At 35.4% G+C, this 18,552-nt stretch overlaps 2 protein-coding genes across 2 annotated transcripts in view; one reads left to right on the top strand and one right to left on the bottom strand.

Moving 5' to 3' along the window:
- Smp_192110 (putative tubulin beta chain) overlaps positions 1–10,473 on the top strand; it is a gene marked incomplete at both ends in the record, with an annotated part of 28,218 nt that extends 17,745 nt beyond the window's left edge. The window contains one exon of the mRNA XM_018797433.1: positions 9,661–10,473. Within this exon, the coding sequence (XP_018652475.1) occupies positions 9,661–10,473 (813 nt within the window). The remainder of the gene's footprint in view (positions 1–9,660) is intronic.
- Positions 10,474–12,924: 2,451 nt separating this feature from the next.
- The window catches only part of Smp_141410 (putative cell adhesion molecule), a gene marked incomplete at its 3' end in the record, with an annotated part of 69,942 nt that continues 64,314 nt past the window's right edge, over positions 12,925–18,552 (bottom strand). The window contains exons 12-14 of the mRNA XM_018797432.1: positions 16,964–18,505; positions 14,979–16,006; positions 12,925–13,020 (exon numbers count right to left, since the gene is read on the bottom strand). Of these exons, the coding sequence (XP_018652474.1) occupies positions 12,925–13,020; positions 14,979–16,006; positions 16,964–18,505 (2,666 nt within the window). The remainder of the gene's footprint in view (positions 13,021–14,978; positions 16,007–16,963; positions 18,506–18,552) is intronic.

Raw genomic sequence — 18,552 nt, 5'->3', positions numbered from 1 at the left:
TTATTTTCCACACTGCACTATACAAAAACACCTGATAATTTTATTTAGTACCGCAAAAGATAAATAATTGTAAGAAGTTTTATCATGAAAAGCGGGGCTCGTTAATCATCTGGGATGAAGCATGAGTTATAAACAAACATGAAAAGTCCAGTAAATATTTCACATAAAGCAGCTTTACTTCTTCATATCAACTAATGCTAAACAACTCATTCAATATTCGTGAAGAAATACTTTTGTTATTTCGAGTACAATCATGCTATGAATTAGCTCACGAGTTAACGGTTATTTCCTCAAAGGCTGAAATGCAGTTTTTAGTATCAGTTTTTAGACAAGATGTTTGGTGGAATTTCGCTAGAGAACCCATGCTGAGTCTTAACAGCTAATGGGCGGAAGATCACACTGAACTCTATTATCATGAGTATTGAGAAGTATTTTAATGCCCCCGGAATATCTGACTTCAGCTAGATAGTTTGAATGATTATTATTGAAATATACATGCCGCCAATCCTCGTATATAATTATCAACTTAAATACGAGAATGGATTCCGAATACGTATATTTCATACAATCACTGATCAAGACAGACGATCTTTGAAACGAAGAGAAGAGGAGAGAGTGAAGTGAAACCAATTGAAGAAGGGATGTTAGCCAACTCCATCTAACCAAGCATGAGTTGATATTTATAGTCAGACAAAAATAAATTACAGATATATGATGAGTAAGATAAGAAATGTACACACAAACGCTTAGATAAAAACGATCAAGATTGATAAGCAAATAAGTGACAAGGTAAAAATATGGTTTGAAAAGAATGAATAGATTGATCTGTTCAGAGGTTAGAATAACCTATGTGGACTTGACATAGTACCAGCTCCTACAGTATCATCAAATAACCAGCAAAGGTGTCTTTTAATGTTTCATTTAGAGATTTTCTCATTTATATAGAATACAATTACTTTTCTACACTGTTGAAATAAATATATTAAACAATATATGATTGGTTATTGTTTAGCTCATGAATAATTTACCGAAAGCATTGCCAAAATAAGATTATGGTAATACACCTGATTGAGACGATCAACGTAATGGTACGAAAACTCTTCTTCTCTTTCTTAATGATAAGTAATAGTGTTGTAAATGAGAACACGGGTGAAGGACAACCATACAGTAAATAGCTAATTTGAAAACTGTCAATTAATTGTCTGAATCTTGACCATTCCTTCTGCAAATATCAGTCCATTGTCTCTGATTTCATTGTTCATACATTTTCATACCAACTGCGTGCCCTTTCCGTTCTTTCCTTACCAATCTTCTAGTGAAATACATTCACTGTCTGACCATTATCATATACTACTTATATGGATATAAATAGACCACACCACAATAGTATTGTGTATGAGAACACGGGTTGGGGGACGACCGAATGTATTTGACACCAAAATTACAGACTATCTCACTAAAATCTGACAACTATACAGTAAATAGTTAATTTGCAAACTGTCAATCAATTGTCTCAATCTTGACCATTCCTTCAGCAAATATCAGTCCATAGTCTCCGTTTATTATTGTTCATACCAACTGCGTCGCGTTCCCGTTCTTTCCTTATCGATCATCTTGTGAAATACATTCACTGTCTGACCATTGTCATATACTACTTATGTAGATATAAGCAACCCACACCACAATAACATGATTCAGACATGAGTTCAGAACATTCGATTCAGTAACTGAATACATTTCTTCAAAACAAACTTTCATATTAATGGCGAAAATGGTATCCTTTTCTTGTGATTATTGATATATCTGTTTGTTTATTTGTTTTTTTTCTTTTTTGGCAGAAATTTACCGAATCTCTTGTTTATTTTAAGTTGTCAATTACAATATAAAGAGCTTTGAAGTTCGTCAAAACAGTCAGTTTTATATAATAAAAAAAATCCCAAACTGTGCTGGACAAACAAAAATTTACTTCTTTTTCCTAAAAAAATGTATATAGCAAAACTAAATAATTGTGATGAACATTCTAAACAAAGTTGGTTACTGGCTAGTAGTAGAATCCAGTTTGACGCGCGTTTCGTCCTATTTGGGACTCGTCAACTGGATGTACCTGCATCTCAGGGTTGATATTCACTCTAGGACTCGAACCCAGTATCGTTCGCTTCAAACGCCATCGTATTATCCACTCAGCTACTGTGTTCTGAGAGCCACTTGCTTGTGTCACTATCCATCTTTTCTTATAACGCTTGTGAATTAAGGCTTTATCGAGGTAATACGCACAGTATGCACATATGCCAATAAGAGGCTGATCAATTACAGTCGTAAACACCAATTGGAAGATTCAAACAGACAATACCAAGTGAATTTAACTGTGATAAAGTTTTATGAAATACGCAATACATAGGGATTATAGACAAGAAAATTTTAAAGATGGAATTTATTTCATAGAAAAAGTAGTTGTTTATAACAACATTAGAAGTGACTTGAATTATCATAGTTGAAATCATGAGTCAATTGAAGCTAGACCAACATGGATAACCTGGAAGCACTGGACGGCTAAATCGTCCTATTGTGGGACTCCTCAACAGTGCGCATTCACGACCCCGCCTCTCGAGATTCGAACCCAGGACCCATCAGTCTCACGCGCGAGCACTTAACCGATGGACCATTGAGCCGGCATCCAACGGCGACTTAGAGTATAATTGATTGTAAGATAATGACTTTGTAGATAAACTACCAGTTATTGAAATTAAGAAACATCAAAGAAGAGTTGTAATTAACGTAAATATTGTTGATAGTTATGAGTTTATTAAATTGAATGGCTTAATTGCGAAACTTTATTTTCTATCTTGAACATCACTAGAACGTACTTCAAAAAGATGTGAGATTAAAAAAATAATTCCACACGTATCGAATCAGTTCGTTCTGATGATTGTGTTAAACTGGTTATCTTAGCAAATGTCGTTATCTTCTTGTCTCTTTATATTGCTCTTAACTATTCTGTTAGACTAACCTCTGTCCATTAAGTCGGTTGAATACACCATTGTTAATTGGTTGACTTGATTTGTGTTGATCTGCCCAACAAATGATTGATTACTGGATAGTGACCAATGTAATGAGTGAGTACCTGTGCTTAATATGTCTAATGGCCGAGAATTGATTCGGATGCCTAAATTCTTGAAATTTTCAGTCATTCTGTGATTGCCTTTGGTCTAGAACTTGAGCATTTCGATAGTCAGTTTATTGTTCATAGTTATTGGTCTACATTGACATTAGTAATCGTATAGTATTATGTCTACTTATTTGAGAACTGTCTGATAGAATACGAATGCCGAAATACCATACAGAAAGTACTTACCATCGAATACTTATACAAAATATATCTAAAAAATACTCCACAAGAACTGGAGTAAATAAATCTACACAAGAGTATTTGGTTATTCGATTTATATTCACCAGAAATCAAACTTAAAGACATGAAATCCCTTAAACATACAGATAGATGGGAATTGAATATGCAGAATAGAGGGTCTCTTCAAAGTCGCTGTCATTAATAATATTCCATTTTGTGTATAGTGAAAGAATCCTACAAAATAAATCTCACCGACTAAGAAAAGCGTTAATTTGGATGAAATGAACCCAACATTCACTTTAGCACAAAGCAAAACAAACTGACAGAAAAGTGATGTGATATATTACTGTTTCTATTAATCTACTTGTTATATCCTAGTGAAGATTAAAGTACGGGTAACTTCTGAGATCTATTTATGGACTAATATAATACATATATTCTTATGGTATAACTATTCAGTAACTAGATTATGTAACTCCGCCTGGAGACCTTCTGAGGTTACTGCCGGTCCCAAGCCCAGATAATGGAGGAGGGTTGAGCATGGGCTTAGCAAACCCATTCCGTAGAAAACTAACTCGCCAACAAAACGCTAACCAGAAAAAATAATTTGAACCGATCAAGCTCTGCCCTGAGATTTAGAAGAGTTATGACACCTCATGAGAAGGCCGAGCTCCTTCGGAAGTAACGAGGCTGATTCTCCTTCTGACAACCACAACAACCATTAATTTAGGTACATGGAATGTTCGAGAGAGCCATCCAAATTGCTGCAGAAATGAAAAGATACAACGTAGAGGTGCTTGGAATCAGTGAAACATAATGGACGCAGGTTGGACAATAATGACCAGCTTCAGGAGAGCTTCTGTTATACTCTGACCATAAAGAAGAAAATACCTCACATATACAAGGAGTTGCACTGATGCTATCCAAACAAGCACTAAATTCACATATAGAATGCGAATCTTATAGACCAAGGATCATCAAAGCCTCCTTCAAAACAAAGAAAGAGGGCATTACAATGAACGTCATCCAATGCTATGCGCCTACCAACGATTACGATAAAGACAATAAAGATCAATTATTCGATTGGCTGCAGTTAATCGTCGAGAAATGCACAACAAAGGACCTGACCATTCTGATGAAGGAATTAAATGCCAAGGTTGGAATGGACAAAACCAGATATGAAGACATCATGGGACGACACAGACTGGGAGAAAGGAACGAAAATGGTGAGTGATTTGAAAACCTATATGCCTTCAATAAACTGGCCATAGGCGGCACCATATTTCTAGACAAACGCATACACGAAACTACACGAACTTCACCGGATCACATTACACAGAACCAAATTGACCGTATCTGCATCAATACAAAATTCAGAAGGATGATGGAGGATATGAGAACCAGAAGAGGAGCTGATATAGCATCAGATCATAACTTACTGGTCGCCAAGATGAAACTGAAACTCAAGAAGCACTGGACAACGGGGTGGACAACATCACAAAAGTTGAATACGGCTTTTCTTCGGGATACTGAAAAACTCAAAAAAATTCAAGATAGCCCTCACCAATAGGTCCAAGGCCTTTCATGATCCACTCAATGGAGAGGGGAACAACTGGAAATGGATAAAAGAGGCAATCACTCCAACATGTCATGAGGTTCTGAAGCACACGAAGCACCATCGAAAGGAATGGATCACTTTTGATACACTGGATAAGATTCAAGAAAGGAGGAACAAGAAGGCAGAAATTAATGTCAGCCGAACAAAAGCAGAGAAAGTCAAGGCACGAGCTGAATACACAGAAGTAAACAAGCAAGTGAAGAGGAGCATCAGGACCCACAAACGTAAAAATGTGTAAGGTCTAGCAACGACAATGGAAAAGTCTGCAAGAGAAGGAAACATGAGACAGTTATATGACACAACAAAGAAACTTGCTGGAAATTACCGTAAACCAGAACGACCACTGAGAAAGGCAATCACCAACATTGAAGAACGACGAAACAGGTGGGTAGAACACTTCAAAGAACTCTTGAATCGACCAGCTTCACTGAACCCACCCAACTTCGAAGCAGCACCCACAGACCTCCCAATCGATGTTGGCAAACTAACAGTTGAAAAGATCAGCATGGCCATCAGACAAATCAAGAGCGGCAAAGCAGCATGATCAGACAACATTCCAGCAGAGGCACTGAAAGCAGACGTAGTAGTAACTGCAAAGATACTCCACATCCTCTTCAGTAAGATTTGGGATGAATAACAAGTACCAACAGACTGGAAATAATAACTTCTGATCAAAATACAAAAGAAAGGCGATCTCAGCAAATATGATAACTACGAGCGCATCACTCTTCTCTCAATACCAGGAAAAGTACTCAACAAGGTATTGTTAAACAGAATGAGAGACTCCGTGGATGCTCATCTTCAAGATCAACAGGTTGGATTCCGTAAGGATCAATCGTGTACAGAACAAATCGCAACACCACGGATCATTGTGGAACGATCCATTGAATGGACTTCATCACTCTACATCAACCTCATTGACTACGAGAAAACATTTGATAGCGTGGACAGGACAACACTATGGAGGCTCCTTAGACACTACGGCGTGCCTGAGAAGATAGTCAATATCATACAGAATTTCTATGATGGACTAAACTGCAAAATCGAGCTTGAAAGATAGTTGACGCACTCGTTCGAAGTAAAGACCGGTGTCAGGTAAGGTTGCTTACTCTCACCCTTTTTCTTTCTCCTGGTGATCGACTGGATCATGAAGACGTCAACATCTCTAAGGAAGCACGGGATGTACTGGACAGCTAGGATGCAGCTAGACGATCTAGACTTCGCAGATGATCTGGCTCTCCTGTCACACACGCAACAACAAATGCATGAGAAGACGACTAGTGTAACTGCAGCCTCAGCAGCAGTAGGTTTCATCATACACAGAGGGAAGAGCAAGATTCTCCTAAACAACACAGAATTCACCAATCAAATCATACTTGATGGAGAAGCTTTGTATGATGTAAAAACCATCACATATCTGGGCAGCATCGTTGATGAACACGGTGAGTTTGATGCAGATATGAACGTGCGAATCGGCAAAGCAAAAGCAGCATATCTACAACTGAAGAACATCTGGAACTCAAAACAATTGTCAACCAACACCAAAGTCAGAGTTTTCAATACAAATATCAAGACAGTTCTACTGTATGGGGCGGAGACATGGAGAACTACGAAAGCCATCATCCAGAAGATACAGGTGTTTATTATCAGTTGTCTAAATAAAATACTTCGGATCCATTGGCCATACACTATCAGCAACAATCTACTGTGGAACAGAACAAACCAGAATCCAGTGAAGGAAGAAATGAGGAAGGAGCACTGTAAGTGGATAGTACACACGTTGAGGTAATCACCCAACTACGTCACAAGGCAAGCAATCACATGGTACTCTCAAGGTCAAAGGAGAAGAGGAAGACCAAAGAACACATTACGCCGAAAAATGGAAACAGATATGAGAAGAATGAATAAAACTTTGTTAGAACTAGAAAGGAAGGCCTAGGATTGGGAGGGTTGGAGAATACTGGTCGTTTGCCTATGCTCCATTGTGGGTAACAGGTGTAAGTAAGTAACTAGATTATGTATATCTATATTCCACTTATCATAAGCTTCATTTTGACTTATAAATTATTATTATACCATTAACTGTTCCCGAATGATATTCAGTTTATTAATTACCGTCTCCCACGTTCACAGACACTTTTGGTTTGATCTTGTATAAATGTTATTTCCTATTTTATGATGTGATGTGGTCCGTTTGGCTTGTACGTAAACCAAATATGTTTGGAATAAATGATTCGCATAGTGAAAGTTGTTATTGATGTTCTGAACTCAACTGGCAAGGCTAGGAGTAAAAAGAATCAATAAGGAAGCTAGGCTGCTTATACCGGTCGAACGTCATTGGTATGGCACAATGTTAAGATTGTATAAGTCATATTCCGATTGGCGACTCCGATGGACTCCATTTATAAACATATACGAATAGGTTTTAGTACTGTTTGTTTGGGTATTCCCATTTATGTTTAGGACTGCAAGCAAAACAAAAATGAATTAAAACTTCAACCCGTCGGACAAGGTGGTGGCTATCAGGACTCAGTAGCTAAGTGGACAACGTGGTGTCGTTCGAGGCGGACCGTACTGGGTTCGAGTCCACGAGTGAACATTAACTCTGAGATGTAAGTACATCCAGCTGACAAAACTTGTGTCCTGGATTCCACTGCTAGCCACCATCTTCCTTTACTTACATATATGAATAAGGTCAACCGGTCAGACTCCCAAAAGTTAGATAAGCAAGACAGTCAACAGGTTTACGAAGACAATGCTGCTGAAAAACCTCACGAAGACTAATGTTCATAGGCGTCACCACAACAGTTTGATTCGCCACTTGTGGAAAGAGTATACATTTTATATATAGGTGATTATGTAATCCAGAACGACCAAAAGAACATCTAAATCAAACCAATTAACTTGAAGAACACAACGAATTCAAATGAATACCGAAAATCAACTTTCTTAATTCTAAACTACTTACCATATTTCGATTATAAACCATTTGTATAAATGAAGTTTGAAATGGAGATAATGAGTATGCTTAGAATAACCTATAAACAGACTAGTTCTACTCTATTTAGACTTATGGAGTGAAGTCCCCAGAATCCTACTTTTATAATTAAAAGTAGTAACATTTTATTGAAAATTTGGGAGTCATCCTATCAGAACTCCTTTCAATTATGGTCGTAATCAGTACATCTACATCCAAACTTGGCATTCTTTTACATTTTTATGAGATTTATTTTTCATATTCTGTAATAAAATCGCCTCTACTACTACTACTACCACTACGACGACGACTACGACTACTACCAATACTACTCAAGACACACCTTTCCAATTACTTCGAACGAGACCATCTTACAACGCGTGCAGTCTAATAAAAAACTTTTATTTTAGATCAGAAGGGGTGGGAAGTAGTGAACAGTGGAGTTCAACCAAGTCTGTTGTAGAGATATCAACTCACTGAAGACGATTGGTGAACGGTTGCTCAAACATCGTGGATTGGTTGGAGTCAGACATTAACACCGTTGAATGTCAGCCGGCTCAGTGGTCTATCGGTTAAGTGCTTCGGCTCGAGACTGGTAGGTCCTGGGTTCGAATCTCGAGAGGCGGGACCGTGGATGCGTACTGCTGAGGAGTCCCACAATAGGACGAGTTGGCCGTCCAGTGCTTCCAGGTTTTCCATGGTGGTCTAGCTTCAATTGACTCATGATTTCAATTATATTTTATTTTAATCCATAGAAAAAGGTTTCTACGTAATTAATTTAAGGAAGAAAACAAAAAAAACTGTCATTGTTACTATAATACCTTCATTGTTTGTACGAAAATTAGAATTACATATCAACCATTGGATAGAAACTGACTCACCATTCAATTAGCAAAGTTTTCAGATATTTTACATAAGAGAATTCACCTAATAAAACCTTTGACCTTAACTACTAAGTAAACAAAAAACTTATAGATTGTTCCAATTAGTTGTTTCGTTGTTAAGTCCGTAACTATGACAACATAGATGAATATATAGTAATGCACATATATAAAAGCCAGTGACAACTAGTTTTCATTTAATTGCCAGTTAGTTTCTTACTATCTATTTACTCACATTTACTACAAGACAATATGCGTGAAATTGTTCATATTCAAGCTGGTCAATGTGGAAATCAAATCGGTGCAAAGGTAAGCAACATACATTTATACTAATATCTCAGTTTTGGGAAGTCATATCAGATGAACACGGAATAGACCCAACTGGCACTTATCATGGAGATTCCGATCTCCAACTAGAACGCATCAACGTATATTACAATGAAGCAACTGGTGGAAAGTATGTACCTCGTGCCATTCTCGTCGATCTTGAACCTGGTACGATGGACAGTGTGCGTGCCGGTCCGTTCGGACAACTATTCAGACCAGACAACTTCGTGTTTGGACAAAGTGGTGCTGGAAACAACTGGGCCAAGGGTCACTACACCGAAGGTGCAGAATTGGTCGATTCAGTTCTCGATGTTGTACGTAAGGAGGCTGAATCGTGTGATTGTCTACAAGGCTTCCAACTGACCCACTCTCTGGGAGGTGGAACAGGTTCCGGAATGGGAACACTACTCATCTCGAAAATTCGTGAGGAGTATCCTGACCGCATCATGAACACATTCTCAGTGGTCCCTTCACCTAAGGTAACACAAATTACTGACAAACATATTTTCAGGTCTCTGATACAGTCGTCGAACCATACAACGCAACACTCTCTGTTCACCAACTCGTAGAGAACACCGACGAGACATACTGCATTGACAACGAAGCACTCTACGACATATGCTTCCGTACTCTGAAACTCACCACACCCACCTATGGAGACTTGAACCACTTGGTCAGTGCAACTATGTCAGGAGTGACAACATGTCTCAGATTCCCTGGTCAACTCAATGCTGACTTGAGGAAACTCGCTGTGAACATGGTGCCATTCCCACGTCTCCACTTCTTCATGCCTGGATTCGCACCTCTCACTAGTCGTGGCAGTCAACAGTATCGTTCTCTCACCGTTCCCGAGTTGACTCAACAGATGTTCGATGCGAAGAACATGATGGCTGCATGCGATCCACGTCATGGACGATATCTCACAGTGGCTGCAATATTTCGAGGTCGTATGTCGATGAAGGAGGTTGATGAGCAGATGCTCAACGTACAGAACAAGAACTCGAGCTATTTCGTTGAATGGATACCGAACAATGTGAAGACGGCAGTGTGTGACATTCCACCAAGAGGTCTTAAAATGTCAGTCACTTTCATCGGGAACAGTACAGCTATTCAGGAATTGTTTAAACGTGTTAGTGAACAATTCACAGCAATGTTCAGACGTAAAGCTTTCTTGCATTGGTACACAGGTGAGGGTATGGATGAGATGGAGTTTACAGAGGCTGAGTCAAATATGAATGATCTTGTCAGTGAATATCAACAATACCAAGATGCAACTGCTGAAGAAGAAGGAGAATTTGAAGAAGAAGAAAATGAAGAAGCATAATTGTGATTATGGATTTAGGCATTAGTTAAATAAATTTTTCCTGGTTTCTTTATATTGTTTTTTTGATTGCCAATTAAAACTTATTTACGATCATTTATGTTTTGTTTAAGTTCTGTTGACCGAACACAGAGTGTATGTTTAAAGTTGATTGATATCCATTAAGCAATCCGTTGTCACTGAATTGTTTCTTTGTTAACTGAGTTTTAAGACCAAACACGGGGGGACATTGACACATCCTTCCTTTCCGAGTATCAGTAACGTTGAGCGTAGATAAGATTTTCTGGCTATTGTATAGGTCAATCATAAAATTCACTTTTTAGTAAATACCTCATTAAAAACAATTTAAGACATTTAAACTGTTTTGAATCGACAGTCAGCTTACTCGTCTAATACATCGTGTTGAAGATACCACAGGTATTGTAGTTTGACAACACTTTACCAGTAACACCTACTATAATCGAATCGCGCCTTTTCAGTAAAATCAAAAGTCAGAAGCGAGGAGGTAGGAAGATATATTTGATGGGTTATAAATGTATCGAGAAGTGACTGATCTAATCTGGCTAATGATCGTAGGAGACGTTTCGCACTCCGTTCTGAAACGTGATCTGGTACGGATGCATGACCAAGCGCCTTCAGCTAAATGAGTCCACTAAAACTAATGTGGTCAGTATCCAATGTTGAACACTTACAGAGCTATTGATTTTGGGGATTTATTTACAGCTACAGTGTATCAAAGCTTGAATTTACTTAGCTACTATCTATGTAATTTACTTATTGTGCCTAGAAATTTAATAGCTCTGTAAGGTTCGTCCATTTTCATAAAGAACTTTCTTCAAGATGAAGGGATGAAGTCTTCAGTGTTGGATTCCAGATGATTTTACGTTACTAACGAAAGACATAAGGTTTTGCTACCTTTTGTTGTACTATTCTATACGTTATACATCAACTAACCATTTATGTGATAACTTCATCAGACAGTAATTATAGTTACCTTGCCCCAAGTAAATTATTCTGTCTCTAAGAGATTAAACTGGATATTAAATTAGTGTTTTGACTCATTACTTGTACTCTGCCAGCTGAATAATATTCACACATGTACAGAGCATAGTAATTAGAACAAAGATGTGTTTACCTTATAGTTTATCTAATTCGGTCAGAATAGGATCCAGATATCTCTATCTGAAGTTATCTGAGCATTAGAGAATTTTATATGACACAATCATCTACCACAGAGAAAACAATCCAAAATGTTTTGTAACTGGTTAGCCTCCTAAGTAATAATAAAGGAGCGATCTACATATATTGAAATCTGGATTGGCTTATGCTAATCTAGACCATTAGTCTAGGTATAAAATTTCATATATACAACATCTATAAAGCCTAGGCCATCAAAGCTAGGTCAGTTTACCATTTCTGTGTTCGTTCATCTTTGTCTCTGAAGGATTTTCCACACCTAATGACAACGGTATGTATGTAATCCATAGGTCCAGTAAGGTATGTCAGAGCATAGTGAAGACAACCCACTTGGTGTCACTATCGTGAACCACTGAAACTTAGGATTTGAACGTGTTTCGTAACCTTGTTTCAGAAGTGTGCAAACTGGATTGGGAATGGATGAAAAAAGTGGAATGGTAGTTACATAACTACGTGACTCAGTCTAGTAAATGATAGCTCCATGAGATTGATATCTGCTAGTCTATACAGATTTCATAAATAAGATTCTAAATTCATACAGCTCAGGGTTTAGTGACACTTATCAGTGATCCATAGAAAAACGTATTTTATTATAAACTGACCGAGAAACGAACTAAATTTTAAATTCAGATTAGAAGATTGCTATTACTATTAAAGAAAATGTCGTTGGTCATTTCACGATTTTAAAATTTTCCACAAATTGGAGTTTTCACCTTTTTGAAGCTAACTAATAAATTACTGGAAATAGATTTTAAACAGTTATGAACTGATGCAAATTAATAAGATTTTAAGTATAATACCAGCATTCTCAAACCCACCCCGTCCTAGGCCTTCCTTTCTAGTTCTATCCAATTTTTATTCATTCTTCTCATGTCTGTATCAATTTCTCAGCATAATGTGTTCTTTGGTCTTCCTTTTCTCGTTCGACCTTGAGGATTCCATGTGATTGCTTGCCTTGTGACGTAGTTGAATGATTTCCTCAATGTGTGTCCAATCCATTTCCAGTGCTTCTTCCTCATTTCTTCCTCCGCTGGAATCTGGTTTGTTCTCTCTCACAGTAGGTTGTTGCTGATAGTGTCTGGTCGATCGATCCAAAGTATCTTGCGTAGAAAACTGTTAACAAGCACCTGTATCTTCTGGATGATGTAATATACACTATCAATGGCTTATTCATGTCCATTTGCTTTGATGTATCTCATTATTTGATGCTGACTTGTTGATTAAAAAGGCTACTGTCATTGAGTTCAAAGATTATTCTCAGATTATATTCTCAATATCACTTTTCTCACCGCTACTAAACGAATTTGACACATAAAAATTAATCAATGATCGATCTGCAGCTACTTCCATCCCCTAAATTGGATAGAAACTTGTTTTGTTCGAAAATAACAAATGCTCCATATTCTACAATCTATTCAGAAAATCATCTTTATAGTTTAAAAATAAGATTAGACGGATATAACGAGAGCAAATTTTTTTTCTCCGGAAATGCTTAGAAAATATATGACAGTATACCGAGAATAATGGTGCTAAAGTATCATTTCAACTATCTAATGCATAAAGGAACAACTGTTACTAATAGAGAATTCACGAATTCATATAGAAAAAACAATATGGTTGATTAATTTCATTTAGTACTGTTTGTTTGAATCTTCCCATCGATGTGTTAGGACTGCAACTGGTCAGTCTCTAATTGGTATATATGCATACTGTGCGTATTTCCTCGATATAGCCTTAATTCACAAACATGGTAAGCAAAGATGGATAGTGGCTAGCAGTGGAATCCAGGACGCGCGTTTCGTCCTATTTAGGACTCGTCAGATGTATGTACCTGCATCTTAGAGTTGATGTTCACTCTGGGACTCCAACCCAGTACCGTTCTCTTCAAACGCCATCACGTTATCCACTCGGCTACTGAGTCCTGATAGCCACTTGCTTGTGCAATGGGGTGAAGTTTAAATTCATTTAGTACTGTTTGTTTGAATCTTTCCATCGATGTACATCCAGTTGACGAGTCCCAAATAGGACGAAACGCGCGTCCTGGATTCCCCTGCTAGCCACTATCCATCTTTGCTTATCAATATGGTTGATTTCTTTTTAACTGATTGAGAGAAAGTCAAAAATCGTAGTTACATTGGTTGTTTTACAATTTCAGTTATCTGATACGCATATCCAAACCATAATAAATTAGTTGACTATTTCGTTCATATAAAGAACAACTTTAATTTCTGAATATACGTACTAAATTATAGAACTAGAAGACGTTTCCTTCGATAACTATTTAATTTACATGTTATGTCCAGTCCAGCTCAGCCGATTTATCTTATATGTATTATTGTATTTGAACACATAAATATTAGTACAATCGCGAACCAAATACACATGCGCCTTACAAGTCACTTGATTTGTGTGAGCGGTGATGCTGCCTAGGTGCCCAGACCGAAGCAGGTGGTTTACTTAGGGGCTACACTCGGGACCTTCGATTTAAAGGTCGAATCCAAAAGATAGTTAAGCAAGATAAGGAGATATAGTTCCATGGAAACCGGTGACCAACAGTTGATTCATACGCAGTATGTTGCATCATTGGTTTTGAATCAAGGTTTTCCAACTTCCCTTAGGTGAACCCTCTGTGCCCACCAACCCGGTTAAATCACCATACATTCGCTTTTCGTCTTCTCAATTTCGTAAACAACACCTCTGCCACGAGAAGGCAGTGAGTAGGACTTCTCTGGTAGAGGCTATATACGCGTGGCCATGTGAGAGTATTTCGAGACGTAGAACTAACGCTCCCCATCCTCGACTGTACCAGAGTATTTCCGGACAGTTAACCCAGTTAATTCACTTCAGTACACTATATTATCTTATCTATGCCCAATTTTTAAAAAAAAATTTAATCCATTTAAACAAATTTTATCATTCAATTTGTATAATATAAACATGAGAATAATAAGTAACCTTGGCTTAATCTACAAAATATGGAGAGAAAAAGAAGAAGCATTATAAGTAGTTTAGATTACATGGTATCACTTATAATAAGTCCAAGAACGGCAGTATCACATTCAACTGTAATGAAGATATTCAGTTAGTTATAAGGAACTTGGTATATTGATTGCTTTTTGACAAGTAGTTAAATCCATACATGTTATATACATATTCTGTGAAGTATTATCATTGAAATGATTATTATTATTATTATTATTATTATGACTGTTGTTGTTATGGTGATTATTATTGTTCTGATTATTTAAATGTGTTTGTTTCTTTGGTGATTGTAATCCTAAATTACAATTTTGATTTTGTATAATAGATACTGTTGCATAGGGTGTTACAATAGGTGAATAAATTTGTTCATTTATATTACCATTTATAGTAGTCATTATAGTTGATGGTATTAATATAGAACCTGAAGAATCATTAAAATGTTGTCTATTTGATATTTGTTCTAAATAAATAGCTGAATCAAATGGTTCTGAACTTGTTTGTGATCCAGAGGTAAAATGGGATGAATTAGTTTTTATAGGATCATGTATATCACTAGTTAAATAAGCTATATCCTTTGATGAATTTGGTATAAATTGTCTAGTAAATGTTTGAACCAATTGTGGTATAACCGAATGATTATTATTATTGATAGGACTTCCTATACCGCCATTCACCGTACGGAAATGATCCATCTTAGATGAAGATTTCATGTGAGATTCATCAGAATATTCTGTATATTGTAGACCATAACTTTTTGAACTATCATTTGAAATATTCTCTAATGGTTGTCTAACTGGTAAATATGTAATTTTAGGATGTATTTTGGTTTCATATGTCTGTTCACCTGAACTACTACTTATCGTCATAGATATATTGTTGAGATGATGACTTGAATAACCATTACATTGTCCAATAGATTTAATATCTATGTTATTCGTTTTACTCTTACAATCTCTACTATCTACAGTGGTAAGGTATTGAAAGTTCGGTTGTGTTATTTCATATGTAAGACGTTTTTTACAAAATTTATTACGACGTATCCAACATAATAAACACATACCAAATAGAATACACCATGCTAATAAACTACTTATCATTGCACCAATAAACCATGGTTGATTTATTAATTTCTCATTTTTCATTGAATAGTTTATCAACATAGAATCCGTTGAGATTCGAACATCTTCGACAGTCGTTAATGTTGTCGGTTCTTTATTGATTTGTGAAATATTTGGATGATTAAAATCAATTTTAAGTAATTCACTTTTAACTCCAATACCAATACATGTATATGCAGCTAATTGTATATTTATTAATTTTGGTAATTTATTTAAACTAATCATAAGTTTTCTACTATCTGAACTAACATTAATACTATGATATGTATTTAATAATTCATTATGTATATATATAATATAACCAAGTAATATACCATTCCAATCTGATACTAATGGTGGTATCCAACCTATTTCTATATGATTATTATATAACCAACTTATATAAATATTTCTAGGTGGTGATATTGGATTTGTTTCATAGGTCAATACTTTATGAGTAAATATATCAGTAGTATGTATATAATTCATTAATATATGATTATATATTATCTTAATACCTATTTCATAACAATGAAATGGTTTTAATTTAGTTAACATGGTTATTACTTTATGATTAATCAATTGAATTAATTGATTATTTGTATAATTTTTTTGGTGAAAATTTTTTTCTTCAATAGTTACCGTGGAAATAATACCATGTAATGAACTAATTGAGTCGGTAACATTATCCTGTTCCTGTTGTTGTTGTTGTTGTTGTTGTTGTTCTTGTTCTTCTTCTTGATAGAGTTGATTCATTAATTTTAAACGTTTATATATATCATGATAACTAATAGATGGATTATAATTTTTAGGATTTAAACTACAATAATGATTAATTATATTACTATTATGATGATTATAAGTAGTATGTAAACATTTCATATGTTCTACACTACGATAATATATTATATAACCATTAATTTTTAATAATATATATAATTGTTCATATAAATTAAAACTAATTTGTACTGTATTAAATGATAAAACATTTAATTGGATATTGATTAATTTTATTGATTTTTGATTGATTATTGATTGATTATTGAATTGGTTATTGATTTTATTATTATTATTATTATTAATATTCATTATTATAGGTCCAAATGGATAACTTGCCCATCCTATACGTCCATTATATAATCTACAACGTATTATAATATAATATAATTGATTATAATTAAGATTATTTAATGTAATCATATTAATCGGCCAATTACGTTCAATGATGAACCATCCTTGATTTGAGATATTAGGGGAATAAATTTCAATCCAATAATTGATTGATAATATTGATTGATCATAATTGTTTATATGAGGTATCATCCATGATAAAGTAATACTTTGTTCTGTTTGATTTAATAATTGAAGATTAGTCGGTGATGTAAGTGGATCTTCTTGGATTTGTTCTTTGATATGAGTTAATAGAACATTTAAAGTAACCGTTACTTCATATTTGATATTTGTATCATCTCTTAATGAACAGGTATATTGTCCAGAATCATTGAGTTGAAGATCAGTGATTTGTAAAGTACCACTTTGAAAGATTTGAAATCTATCATCTTCACCATGAATGATTTCTTTCGGATGTTGTTGTTGAAGGTTGTTGTGTGTTATGAAAGATGATCGTCTCCAACTGAGCCGCCAATTTTCTGTACTTTGAATATCAAAGAGATTATCATTATGATGATGAGAATCTTGAAATTCATTAGGATGAATAATCTTTACTAATTTTGGTAATTCACAATCCATCAATACAGATTCACCAATCAATTGGGTTTTATTTGATGGTGGTAAACCAATATATGGTGGTACATAATTCACTGACTTGGCTGAATGTTTAACAGGAGGAAGTTTATGTTCTGTTTTGAATTGATTAACATTTTGATGTTGGTTCAAATTTGTTGTTGTTGTGGTGGTGGTGGTGGTTGTATTCTTCTTTTTACGTCTTATTCTTAGAACTGCACTTGTTTGTATCATATCAATAGATGAATGTGCAATACAATGATATTTTCCAGCATCTTTTAATGTGACTGAATCAATTTCCAATGTTCCATCAGTATGAACAAGATGTCTACTAAGTGATTGTGTTGATGAATTATCCGTTGGAAAAATTGGAGTATTATCTGGTAATTCCCAGTAGATACCAGGTTTAGGATTACCATTTGCTACACATACAAATTTAGCTTTATCACCAATATTTAATATTAAATCAATTGGTGATTTTAAGAATATTGGTGGTGTTTCAACAGTAAGATGTATTTCCCCTTGTTCACCATTTAATGTAGTACAGATGTAAATATCAGAATCAGAGTGAAGTACACGATTAATTATTAAGGCTTCTTTAATTTGTTGAATTCTTTCAGATATAGTGAAAGGTTGTTTTGATTGACGACTCCATTTTATTAACTTGTCGTTACTGGTTGGACATACCAACTTCACTTGTTGACCTTGTCTTACTCGTATGTGCTTTGGAGTTATATGAGGCGATGCTTTTATACGCAAATATGCTGGCTGAGATAGTCTTTGTCCAATTGGATTCATTGCAACACAAATATAATTTCCTGTATCTTTAATACTAGCTGGATGTATTCTTAAGCTTCCATTTGGCATAATTCTAAGATTTGAAAAATCTAAACCATGAGGATTCTGTACTTTATCCTGACTTATCACAGTTTTATTATCTTTTATCCATGAAATTTTAGGTTTAGGAAGACCTTTTGGAGGTAGACATTCAAGTGTTACACTAGTTCCTTCATTGGCTTCAGTATTAGATGGATTTAAATTAAATTCAAAATTTAAATATATA

The sequence above is a fragment of the Schistosoma mansoni genome, chromosome 4 (assembly GCF_000237925.1).
Source record: "Schistosoma mansoni strain Puerto Rico chromosome 4, complete genome".
NCBI classification, from domain to species: domain Eukaryota; kingdom Metazoa; phylum Platyhelminthes; class Trematoda; order Strigeidida; family Schistosomatidae; genus Schistosoma; species Schistosoma mansoni.
Note: the sequence above shows the minus strand (reverse complement) of the source record. Positions and strands in the feature narration are given on the sequence as shown.